Source organism: Ischnura elegans, chromosome 10 (genome assembly GCF_921293095.1).
Source record: "Ischnura elegans chromosome 10, ioIscEleg1.1, whole genome shotgun sequence".
NCBI lineage: Eukaryota > Metazoa > Arthropoda > Insecta > Odonata > Coenagrionidae > Ischnura > Ischnura elegans.
Genome location: NC_060255.1, coordinates 50,525,475 through 50,539,287, shown reverse-complemented (window position 1 = coordinate 50,539,287; position 13,813 = coordinate 50,525,475). Strand labels below are relative to the sequence as shown.

Below are 13,813 nucleotides of genomic sequence, written 5' to 3'. Positions count from 1 at the left end.
TCTCTGAGGACAATGGGAGAGTCAGTCATCGAAATAATGGAAGGAGATATGAAAAATATTACTCTGTGTGGTACCTGAGAAATCTTCACTGCCAACCTGCCAGTCACAATTTTTGAGTCTTGGAAATCAATCATTTTTTTAGAATGAACTTGAGTCTAAATGGGGTGGGGCGATTATTATAGACCTCCTTGTTTATCCCTCTTCAGCTATGACTCTAGCATGAGTAACATTGGTGGGCCTAACCTTGAGTTAATGTGGATAAATAATACGTCATAAAATTCACTTCAAGTGTATTTGTTTTATGCCCACAGAGTTAATATGAACAATGCATAATTGTTCAGCAAATTAACAGAGTGGTTTTCCATATGCCTATAACTGTATAAAATTTATTTTAATTTTATAAAATAAAGCTTAACTTTGGACATTGATTTTGAAATTTGTCTGTCTTATTTGGTTGGGCGAGAGGGTGAGCTGAAAAATATTTGGGTGGGCCAGAGGGTGAGCCGAAAAATATTTGGGTGGGCCTGGGCCCACCCCTGCCACCGCCACTGTCCCTACTGAATTTCTTCCTTCACTCTGACTGAGGCACATAGCTCTTCATTCCATTCTGGGCCTAAACTCCTCCAATTTCCCCCTCATTCCCCTTGATTGGCCTTGGTGGTTGTGTAGTTAGGCCTTTGCTTCCTAACCCAAAGGTTGAAGGTTCGAGTCCCACCTAGTCATGGGTGTACCCAGGGGGTTGGGGGGGGGGGGACAGGGGCAGCTGCCCCACACCTATATATATATTATAAGAAGCAAAAATGAATTTACTTCAAAATGAAAGTTTTGCGTAAATTTCTTTTGAAAAAATGATATTTTTATAAGACATGGCACTTAAAAAAAAATCATTACTTTTTTCAGCAAAATAATTTTATAAACTAAGCACTCTCATAATTTTCTTAAAATTTTTCTCCCCTAAAGGCCTGTTAACATGGTACATTAACACCTACGGGTCAATGCCTAACGTGAGAATGAATGCCAAAATGCACCGTGTAACCACCCCACTTGTGCGAATGCATGCACAGAAAATAGAACCTGTTCTAATTTGGTTCATGCATTCGTACATGTTCCGTTCCGGTCCACCAAAACCATTCACGCAAACAGACATTAACTCGTATGTGTTAATGTATCGTGTAAACAGGCCTTAAAATGTTACAACTTGAATGACCAGGGGTGCAGCCAGGAATTAAGGCTTGGGGGGGTTTAGGTGCAACTAATACCGGGGTGTGTGGGGTATGGAATACCCACCAGGATAAGCGACAGGTGCGAGATTTATAAATTGTGGAATTTTAAGATAAATGGTTCAAAACGGTCATTTTTACGGCTTTCTGAGGGATATATTATTAATCCTTACACTATTCTATTAGTAATATCAATCCAATTATATATATGTAATGGATTAAACTTAAAAATTTCTCTGACTCTGGGGTGGGTTTTATCCTCAAAAAACCCCCCCCTCGCTGCACCAATGTGAACGACCACAACCTGCCCCCCCACTAGTTTTGGTCCTAGGTATGCCCATGCACCTGGCTGTACTCCTCACCTCCCAGGACATGGATGTGATTTTTTTGTCAATATTCAAATTCATTGCAGGGGAAGATCTGATGTTCCAAAATATAATGGTTATGCAATTATGATTATTATGTCTTTATAAAGACAAATTATTGGCAGTGAGCATTTCTGAAGTTACACACTGGGTAAGATTTTCCATATCTCCTTCTAATGCTTTGAAGAGTGACTCACCCATTATACTCAGAGATTCAGGAATCCAATGGCATTCCATTCGTTAATTAGATTTGTATACAATTTTCAACATGTAAGACCAGTTGCCTTCTCAGCATCTTCTGGCTACTGCAGTACCCTTGGATTTTAAGGAGGTGGTCTCATATTCTACTTCCATTGTAGCCCCTACATTTGTTGATCATGTTGCTGTGCTGTCAGATCTGAATACTTTCACCAAACCATCCCAGTGCTCATGAGATCAGCACAGGAGCTTTCGTTTCTTCCCAGTGAACTATTACGTATATGGATGCTGTGCTTGGCTACAGCTGATTTTTCAGACTGCCCTACTCGAAGGTGTTCGCAGTGTTCTTTTAACTGGTTTCCATTCTGAGGCTCATCTCTCCAAGGATTTGGGTTTTTGTGGTCGATAGTGCTGGCTTCTCACCCCGTGGTCCTCGGTCAAATCCTAGTGGTGGCAGAGACTTCCCGATTCCAGCTTGAGTGCTTTGTGGAGGGCATTTCAAGTACAACATTCCATCCATTAGATGGGACATTAACCTTTTCCCTACTGTACACGTATGTATACGTGTGGACGTTTCCTGACCCGGGAGACGACGGGCGTATATATACGTGTGAGATTTTCCCGGCCAGGATATCGAAAGCCGTATATATACGTTTTCTAGCTCCCCCCCCCCCTTTTAGGACGGTCGTGGGTTTACGACGTCTTTGTCTCGGGACCCAACGCTTCGGGGTTTAGGATTAACCCTCAGAATCCGGGAGCAAGTACCGGGACCCTTCGTCTTTTATAACCCCTCTCAGCGGTAAGGGACAGCGGTCATACAATTATTTATACAGTCAATTTTCAAAATAAATATTTGTTCATTTCTCAAGAAATATACACTAAGAATTGAATTATTTGTCTTTTGAGCTTCATTTTGAATTTTTAAACGAAATTCTACGGCAAATATTATCTTATATCTCGAGTTAATTATAAACATCAACATGGAAATTGTTGCTGCGTTAATAATGGTCTCCGAACTTTGTTTAAAATTTGACAATGCTCAGATAAGAATGAGGAATTCAATTCAAAGGCTGTAATTCACGTGCAAGCAACAATTATCCATTTGCTAAATACATATAAGCAATACATAAGTTGACCGCGAACCAATGCCGCACGTATGGTCGTAAACCCGGAAAGGAGGGAGCACAACTACTCTCGGAGTCCGAGATAATGCGAAGTCCCTGCGTGGAGGGGTCGAAAAAGGTTCAGCGAGACCCTTCTTAACGAATGCTCTCCAAAAACGCTCCGTACCACGAGAAAGAAGAGTCTCTTGGGGCTCAGTGCTGCAGTCATGCTAAGACGAAAACTCCGCCGTCTTGAAAGGGTTAAGTCATGGTCCCCTTAGTGCCCTCCATTAAGAGCAGGCTAATGCCAGGTTTCTCTCCACCCTTCTTTCTTTACCCTTCACCATGGCACAAATGACCTTTGCTTTTGGTCGCCTCCTCCAAATACCATGCTTGTCTCTTCAATGTAAGATTGGCCATAATCACATGATATCAGGCGCATAGCCAGGAATTAAGGCTGGGGGGTTTTAGGAGCAACTAATATTGGGGGGTATGGAATACAGGAGGTTTGGGAGCCCTCCCCCTGAAAATTTTTAAGAAAAATGGTTCAAATGGTGAGTTTTTCGACTTTAAAAGGGATGGTTTAAAGTATACTGGGACTAGCCAGCCGCGGTGATAACTTTTACGGGAGTCACCTCTTGTCCGGTAGTGTCCGAAAATATCCACAGGGAAGAATGACGCCTCGGTAGCTTAACTGGCTAAAGCACTCGACCGGTAATCGGGGGATCCGGGTTCGAATCCCGGTCAAGGCAAATGATTTTTTTCTCTGTGGATCTTTCGCATTTAAAAGGGATATTTTATTAATCCTTACACTACTCTGCAAGTAATAATTATCCAAACAAGAACAATGGATTAAATTTTAAAATTTCTCTGAGTTCTGGGGGGGGGGGTTATCCCCCAAAACCATCCCCTCGTTGTGCCACTGCATGATATGGCATATGCTCCCAGAGTTTTCAAACTGATTGGGTCCTTTGCTTTCACTGGTTGGTTTCCTAATTTTAATGGAAGAAAGTGTAGATTGCCGCTATAAAGCCTCCTCAGGATCATATAGAGGCCTTCCCTGATGCAGCAGATATGTATGGCAGGAAGGCCTTGGTTGTCAAGATAGACTTACTTTGATGAGGTCTATTATGGTACTATAAGGCCCTTACGAGGGCCATATCTATGTATGTCGTTTTAGACCTATCTTAAAACATGGTTCAGTCTGGGATCAACTGAAAGAGGAGATGACAAAAGTTCAGTGCCTAGCTGCAATTTTTGTGATGTGTAATTTTAAAAGGAACACAAGAGTTACAGAGATGTTAAAAAAATTGGAGTGAAGATGATTATATAGTCAAGGAGGAGAGAAGCACTAATTGAGGGTATCAATAAAGCATATGTTGGAGATTCTGCGTGGAGGCAACTATCATACAGGTTAAAAAGACCTACACATGTAGTTATTTAGTGAGGAAGGATCACAATTTTGAGATACAGATGCCGTGGCAGCTATAATTTATACTAAAATTTTCCTTCCTACATTGGGGCATACAAGACTGGAATGGTTTACCCAGGGGAATGTTGTTGGTGCCCATACCAATTGATACTCAGATTTTTATTACAAGGCTGAAAAAATTGAATTATGAGGGCCTCTTTGTATTTTTGTTTTTAGCGTTTAATATTTTTTTTACCTTGGACTTGATGGGTGTATATTACTTGCTGTATGTTATCACCCTACCACATGCTCGAGTTGAAACACTTACTTTAAGAATGATAATAGTAATGGATGTGAGTCCCCTGAATTTCTCTGCTACACTGGAGCATTAACTAAGGTTTCGTAGTTCAAGGGGCCTCATATCTCAAAACAGTTAAAGGATCTTGCCAGTCTAAATCCAGCCAAGTCAATAATCATTTACAATGCAAAATATTTAGAGGGTTGGAAGTAAGATACACATCCTAAAAATCTCGTCTTCAGGAGCTTTATTATAAAATGTGAGGTATGTTGAATCATCCCATAAATCATTTTGGTCTGTCAATATGGTGACGCAGCACTCAAATGACTAAAACTAAACTCTTTGGATCATCTAATTTGGAAATTTCTAAGAGACACTATTGGAAAAATACACATAAAAAAGTTCATCTCAATTAAAGATTAACATTTTGTAAAATGAAGAACATTCATTTTGGTTCACATACATTGCACTCCCCTATTTTAGTACCAGTATGACAGAGGTGAAAATTTTCACACAACTGAGCTTCACACAAATCATTAAAACAACATAAACATTATGCATTAAGGATAAAAACACAAAATTTTGGATTTTTTTTAGTGTACCCATATAGAAACATTTTTAACACCATCATAGAATAATTAACAGTATTATATGTACTTCAACAACAATTTTTGATACAAAACATAATGCAGGATATGGGTAACATTAGGCTTAGATAAAAATGCTTTGAAAATTGAGAAAGGATGTTCCAAAATTCAACAAATTTTTTAGCTCAATTCAATAACCAGCCGTCTTACTCTTTTTCCGAGGTCATTTTCGAGTTAAAATTTTTCATTTTCAATACAAAATTTATGACAACAAATGGCTCTCACAATAATTCACCACATCTTTAAATAATTACCAGATACACTAGAGTTTATCGATTGTTCTATTGAGAGAAGACCACTCTGACAAAGTCTCCAAAGTTAAATTTTTAACTCCTACTGTGCATTTACTTTCAGACATACTTGTCTCATTGAAACACAAAACATGTATTGATAATTCTTTTAACCCTGAGCGATGAGCTATGAGAATGGTTTTAAATGATGTCCTTTTATACATAATAACTAGAGTTTTTATTGCGTCATTCAACGTAGAACTAATTTCTTTTATTCAAAAAGTTGATTCATGAGACTACCATTTGATTGAAATAAAATTATTTATCTCAACTATATACCAATGACATTTGCCATCATATGAAATGGTCTAAAAAAGTCAACTCGAAACAAAAAGCAGATGATGAGGGCTTATCTATACATGTGATCTGGGAAGGAGTAAAAAAAATTGGTATGCACAACACAAATATTCACATTGATTTAAAATTTCATTACATATACATACCTAGGTATTGGAAAAAATTCAAAAAAATAACACATTGATTTTAAACAAATTTATGAATCTATTTTATTTCTTTCAAGTCTTCGGGGGAGATTAAGAACTTAATCAACAGCCATTTCTTGATTGGCTTTCAATATTTATTTGAGAATTTTGATTTCCTAAATTGGAATTACATATTTGATAAAAATTCAATGCATTAGCCGTTAGTGATTGGAATTGGTGCAAAAATATTAATCTTAAGCCACAAAATTTTAACCATGAGCAGTAGCACTAGTCGGCTGCACCAGAAATTGGTATGTTATTGAAAGTTTATTGTACCCATCTTTCGAAAAAATTACTGATCACATTAAGTTTTTGATCCCATAAAGACAGGGCCTTGCAGAAGGGGAGGTAAATTTCCTGAGACCCCCATTTCTAAGGGATCTCAAAGGGTCATCAAAAAATGTTTTCTGCATCCTTGAAGGTACAGAGAAGAAGTGGGGGAAGGAGCTCTGTTAAGAATATTGCTCTGGGCCCTCAAATGACAATGGACATCCCAATATAAAGATCAAGATTAAGTCTTATGGATTAATATTATACGATTCAAGAAAACAGAATTTTGATGCTTTGCTAAATATACTATTACCAAATTATAAATAAATGGAAAGTATAAAATTAAACTGAAGATATTGTAGCCTGAAAACTACAGAAGAATGCATATTTGAGGATTCTGGAAATTTGATTTCTCAATCATATTGAAAGCCACACCAAAAAATGAAGATCCTAGGAATTTAATTTGAGTTTATAATTTGAGGATAAGTTTCAATCCATCATAAAAAGACTTTTCCTTTATTTCATGACCTTCCAGATGCTGGTTAAAAAATAATCTTGATTCCTGAAAGACTCCGGAGAGTGTGCTGTGGACATAGCAGAAATGCATATATCAAGTTATTTTAAAAACTAATTTTTTCCTGACAATACACGTCCTTCATTATTGTTTCCAACATTTGAAACCAGAATTTAGATGCTGACAAGGCAAGACTGTTCCCGTTAATGATTGATGGCTATGACTAAGTATTTCTGAAACTGCACAGAAATCATTTTCAGCAGCCCATGTTGAATGTAAAGCATTCCAAGCTCATCAAACAATTAAATCATATTTCAAGCAAGCCATAAATAAACAAGAATAAACTCTTGCCCAATTCCAGGATAAGAGCACATCTTTGACAAGTATTTATGTCCATGATGGAAATTGCTTATTTCCTACATTAAATAGGAAAAAAATTTCCCTTGCCTATAAATGAACAGAAAGAGATAAATACATTATGGCACATAAATAAGAGTCATTATTGGGAAACCTATTTGAAAATTTGTACGCTACCGAGTGACACAGCATTGATTAAAGATAAAATCTAAGAGAGGCATAGCAAAGTACCTCAACAGCTATTTCTGCTCATGCTAGAAATTCCCTGAATTAGTTATGTAAACTTGGTGCCAGAAATATGAACACGGCCTAACCAGTGAGCTGAAGAATATGAAATCAAACTATCCCTAATAAACCCATAAATAACAGGTGCATGAAATATTGTTTGCGTCTACAGTGTGTCAGATAGGGAAATATATTGTTGCATAAAAGGAATGCTTGAGATGAAGTTCTATTAAATATTAAGGGATGTACCAGTCCAAAACCCAAACAAAATCAAATCATATGCCTGATGAGACAGTTACATTCACACATAATTCATTTAAACATCATTCAAGTCCTCTTTTATACCAAAGATGCACCGAGAATCATACACTCAGAAGTATCTCACTTCACAGTCAATAGTTCGGACAAAGAATCGTTTTTCTATGGAAACACACACATATAAACCATTCAAATAGAATTAATTACTTGCAGTCGCACACGTATATAGGTGATTAGGAAAATAAGTTCTGGAGTAGTTTGGTTGGATATTGAACTAGGGAAATAGAAATACACAATCATAATAAAAGTCTTCTTTTGTTCAATCTTCTTCGGAGGATCACAGAAAGCTGTTAGCAAAATTTCACACCAGCAATTGGTACTCTTCATAATTTACTCTCTGGATGCTACATAATTGGTTACCAATAACAGGAAAAAGTGAATCACTTTATGTGAGTTCTTCATCTCATGTTTGACTCATAGTCATCCTGTTTACAGTTTCACAAACAACAGCACAAATTTTGCATTTGGCAGAGTCAGTTCAAAATTAATTGCCTAGCGATGTGAATTAACACTTTTTCTAGCAACCAAATACTTAATATATCACTTCGTAAACAGTTGCTTTCTTGTCCCCAGAGCCAGTGACTATGTACTTATCATCAGTGGAGATATCACAGCTCAAGACTGATGATGATTCCTTCGACTGGAAAAGAACAATAAAAATACATTAAACAGAATGAACAACTGAAATCAATGTTTAAGGTGACACCTTAGAAGTGAGATTAAGTGCTTTGATCAAGCAATTTCAATCACAAAATGTCATAAAGCAACCATTTCACGTAAATTGATAAAATTTGATTTGATTCTGTATTGAAACTGATTCCAGAGCAAGAGAATTAAGGCCATGTCAAGTTCATTACTTTCTGCTGTACTTTGATGGTACGCAATAATTCTCAGCGAAAATGTATTTGAGATCTAATATGCTTAGACAAGTGGCTTTAAAGTATTCACTAATTATTTTTTTTAACATTATCTGGTGAAATAAAAACAATGGTTTGAGAGCTATCTCAATGATTAACACCTTTTCCACCTTTCAAGCTATTATGGGGCTGGCTACCCTCTTTGGACACACAAATCATCACTGTTCCAGAGGGGGCGGGCTAAATTGAACTGATTGGAATTATTTTACATGGTTTTCATAACGAGTAGTTGATTCAGAGTGGTTAGCAATGCTGAGTGTTAGAACATTTGTGGTCACACCAAAGTGGCCTCACACAGCGGCAGCCGGAACCAGAATTATGTTAGCGGGCTTTTCCCAGGATTCATACTTCGCCGTCGCATTTTCGTGCGCTTGAAAATTTTCACTTTTCATTGAATCGCAAAAAATAGCTATCGTCATTTTAAAATCTATAAGCATGAAATACGTACTCTAGGAGTAATAATCTTTCCATTTAGGCAATTAAAAAATTAGGAAACCACCCTATTTCCAGAAAAACTGTGAAGATAGTATTATTTTGAGTGGTTCACAAATGAAAGTTTTTATTTCATCATCTTTAAAAACAATGCTAAAAATAATTCATGAATATCTGAAAGCCACTTATCCATGCATATCTGACCTTAGACACAACATCTCAAAGATGCATTGCATACCACCAAGGGGCAACTAGTAGAAATGAACTACCCTCCCACAGTACAATGATCATAATCTGCTCCGCACCAAAGGCAACATAATAGCCAGAAAAATTTTTGGGGGTATAAAAAGGGAGGGGGGAAGGAATAGGAAGAAGTACTATATCTGGTACCAAAAGGATTCAAAATGGATGCAATCAACATAGGGAGATTGGACTGAGCGCTAAAGACTTGCTATTACTCAATTACATGAGCTTACTACATATCTCTCCTATGCTATCAATCCCAAATCCAATCCACAAGGACCCTACTCACCCCAGTCAATATCCCCTACAGTGACCACTTGGTCCACCACCCTATGTCAATCCTTTCTAATACTCTATCAATTCCCTCATACCCGTCCCTAGCATATTAGGCATGGGGAGGGGACAAAAATTGCCTACTACTCATCTCCCCGCTATGCTACGTAGGCATTGGAATACTGCAAGTGGACATCCAGTAAATTGCCAATTTGTGGCTTAACCCTTTTGGTGTAGCGGGCCGATATATCGGCTCTTACATAGTACATTATTTAATTTGCTATAACTTATTACATTGATATATTTTGTTTCGGTAAACGTAAAAATATTTTGTTAAAATTAACCAGTTTAACCTCAATAATAAAAAAATGCTTAGGTATATGTAATAAAATAGCTTTCTAATGTTTTTTTTTTCCTAGTTGCTACATTTTATGAAAATACCCTCCACATTTCTCGCCAGTACCCCAGGAAGAAGGATAGCACTAAGAGGGTTAACAGTGGTAGATACGTCTAAATGCATGTAATTTTTCTTCCGAAGGTAAACTTAGAAAACCTATGAGGAATAACAAAAAATATGGATTTCTTTGATTTTTCATCCTCTCCTCCTTTAAATGAGGGTTGAAGGCTCACCCACAAGTCTCAATTTTTGTGCATTATTTTGGCCCAGTTTGGCAACTTTTCATCACTAAGCCAAAATTTCTCCAAAAATCGATTTTTCTGATCCACCTACATTTCAGGATGGGATTTGACCAATTTGTGCGTAATCAATTTTTAAACGAAATTTTAGCGTTAAAAATAACAAACTTCTGGACCTATAGCCTTATTACCTTTTATTTACTAACTTTGTTGTTATGTATTAACACTAGAAATCCATTTAAATTCTACAATGCTTAAAGAAATGTCACTCGTTCTTTTACAAGAGTAAATTATTGAAAATTAAATGCAATGTTTGGTTGAAAAAAACACTGGTAACACAATAAGTTGACCGTGGATTCATGCTATGATAGGGTTAGAGGGTGTAGTCCAATGGCCAGGGTAAGGGACATGCACCCCGTTGAGCTAGGTCCCAAATCTGAGGGATGAAAATACCAGGGTAACTCCAACCCAAAAAAGAGCTCCGTACAGAGAGGTTTAAAATATTCTCATGCTACTCGTAGCACGGAAAATGTTTTCCGAATGTAGGCATCAGCAGGAAAAGGTTGAGGAGAGGATAGGCCTAAAAACTCAAAAGTTTATGGAAAATGTGCCGTGGCACCGATTATGCCACTACTGAACACTTGTCCAAGGTCAAAATTTTCATTCATGGGTATCCCCACCATCCACGGCAATTCCAACTTTTTCCCCATGTCACATTATTCCCAGATGCAAGGTTTCTGTGCCATCTAGAACCTAATTGCACATAAGCACACTCTTACGGACCACCAGTGGTTCGACCTCTGGTTGGGAACCACTGCTGTAGGACCACTGTAGGACTACCACTTAGGAAATAAGGCTAAGTAAACCATTGCCTACGGGCTCTAAGGCTTTGAGGACCCCACGGGGCCTCAGTATCAGAGTAAATGAAAAAAAGTAGAGGCCCTATTCTCTATACTGCCTACACAAAGAAAACAAAAAAATGAAAAAAATCATGAATATACAATATATTTATTTAAAAAATGAAGTTTATTTTGATTATGAAAAGTGTTAAAATCAGTTTAAAACCCATTACTTAGTACTCTGTTTTTCAAAAATTCTCCCCTGGTTTTGGACCCCCCCCCCCCCCCCCCCCCCGCGAACGAAATACCTGACTGCGCCACTGCACTCCTCATCCCCCAAATTACTCACCAAGTAATGATGATATGACACAATTGAACACTAAACAGAGTCATTAAATTGAAGAATTTGGTAAAAGAGCTTGCATCATTTAGTTAAGTCAGATTTGAGAATGACATAGTGTGTCAAAAATATACATAGTAATCTTAAATTTTTTTACGTGGAAAATTCTTATCTCCTAATTACCTGGTCCTCAACTACGGAATACACTGTTCCACATTATTTATTAATAAATGCTTCATATGTAAATTCCATACAAACCTGAAATATAGAGGCTCCATACGGTGTGCGCCACGCATTCAAAAGATTGTCTTTACCTGTGGAAACAAACCACTTTCCACAAGCAGCAAACTTCAAAGAGAGAACACAACTTTCATGAAGATGCAACTGGTACTTGTCTGGTTTTGCACAGTGAAGCACCTCCACATTAGAGTTTTCCATGCCCACAGCTAACCACTCTCCTGTCGGGCAATACCCGAGGGAAAAGATCTGAGAAGAGAAATCGTGTTGCTGAAGTTGCCTCCCTTCCCTGAGGTCCCACGACCGCACAGTGTTGTCGAGCCCTCCAGTCCAAAGCTTAGTGCCGTCAGCTGAAATATCAATACAGCTCGCCCCATCCGTGTGGCCCTGGAATTGCCTCAGCAAACTCTGATTGTGCAAGTCCCAAACAGCAATGTTGCCATCGCTACAACAACTGAAGCACACCTAAAAGTAAAAGTTTTAATGAGAGAGATTTCTTTAAGAAATAACAAAAGAAACCACACTCACACACCAAATAAAATGAAATACCTATTTATAAATGATATGGAATTTAGGATATGATTATCAAAACCTAAAAAAAAAATTCAGTACATCTTCAAAGCTCCCAATGCCTCATTCTCATTAATATATACATTTCTACTATTCTTTCTAGTAGTATCCATACACAGAGAGAAATTTTAGAACAGCCATAATATCTATCTCCAAAAACAAGCATAAAAAATGTTCATGCCAAATTTCTGCCAAGTGGACAAGTGCCGTATAGGTATATGTATAAGCCTTGACTTTAAAGTTTTTAAACATTGTCTTATTCAAGCAATTGGAAAATCATGATTTCATTTCATACTACAAAAGCATTCTTAAAAATTTCATGCCTTTGTGATTTGAGAAAAAACTTAGCAGATGAACTTTGAAGGTCACTATCAGACTTTGTAGAAATATTTATTGTGATGACCGTTTTTCTTTGAAAAAACTGAAAATGGGGACTCAATATATAGCGATTACCTCTTACGTAAAAATGTGAACAAAATAATTTTTGATTTTAAGTACGTATTCATACATAATTGAATTGATTTTAAGATACAAATGTACTTACATGTGTCTGATAACCTTATGAATACAATATATGTATTAGAGATTCCGGCATTCCTTCCGGCATTTTTATATTATTCTACAACGCTATTCTTGTGAAATTATGTGTTTTTCTTACGACCGTAGTTTCGCCATCATTTCATATATGTGAATGATTTTCAAATTATGACCGTATGTTGTTATTTCTACTCATACTATAGAAGTGCCAAGAATGGAAAAATTATTCTTGTACATAAATCCCTTAATGAATACTCTAAAACGATGGAATAAAAACAACATCTACGGAAGTGCTGAAAGTTTGGTATCCATTTGTCATTACTCTGGATGTTTGTCACCCTCGCCTTAAAAATCCAGAACAAGCATACTTGATAAGCACCCTCCTTATTTCTTCCTTTCACCTTACCTCAATGACTTATAATGTGCTAGCTGGGTTCTGATATGAAAAATGAAATGTTGAGCCAAAAATGTCTTCATGTGCCGGTTAACTTGGAAATAACTGAGAGCAGCCAATGGAAAAAAATTTTGAAATATTACACCAGACATTATAATTTTATATAACATTCAACAAACCTTTGAATCAGGAGAGATAGCTAAGGCATAGCAAGCAGGGGCACTGGACGTCAACTCAGCCTTGATGCGTGGCGTAGGTGATGCTAGCTCCCAAATAGACAAAGTGTTCGCCTCTCCTCCCACAATTAAGGTTCGCCCATCAGGCAATAACTTAACAGACCTAATGTAGTTATCTCTTTGCTGCAAGAAAAAAAAGTACATTCAGAAATTGAAATAGAGACTTTATTTAAAATTCCCAAACTCATGCTGAACTGTTGACTTTTTTGGGGTGGTGCCAGAAGTGAATGTGTTACAAGGTCCACTACTCTCCTACTTTTAAGTTTCTAATTTAAATCTTGAATGAAAAATGTACAAATGAATATTTGTACAATCGTAAGTAATATAATGGAGTGACATAATACCTATACAGTTGTAATATCTATACTATAAAATAAAACATAATATAATCTAACATTATAAATGTACATTTAAAATGATTGATGTTTTCACTCTCATTGAAAAACTTATTAATTTTCTTG

The 13,813-nt window shown here is 37.0% G+C and overlaps 1 protein-coding gene and 1 non-coding gene across 4 annotated transcripts in view; one reads left to right on the top strand and one right to left on the bottom strand.

The window, feature by feature from the left end:
• The first annotated feature begins 3,565 nt into the window (after positions 1-3,565).
• Trnat-ggu lies at positions 3,566-3,638 on the top strand. The gene has a single exon. It is a non-coding gene; the product is annotated as a tRNA-Thr (tRNA).
• A 2,624-nt stretch (positions 3,639-6,262) lies between these two features.
• The window catches only part of LOC124167053 (protein groucho-like), a 464,536-nt gene continuing 456,985 nt past the window's right edge, over positions 6,263-13,813 (bottom strand). For all 3 annotated transcript variants that reach the window (XM_046544830.1, XM_046544831.1, XM_046544832.1), the window contains 3 exons: positions 13,296-13,475; positions 11,637-12,080; positions 6,263-8,338 (listed from right to left, as the gene is read on the bottom strand). In XM_046544830.1, the coding sequence (XP_046400786.1) occupies positions 8,231-8,338; positions 11,637-12,080; positions 13,296-13,475 (732 nt within the window). In that variant the 3' untranslated portion in view covers positions 6,263-8,230. The remainder of the gene's footprint in view (positions 8,339-11,636; positions 12,081-13,295; positions 13,476-13,813) is intronic.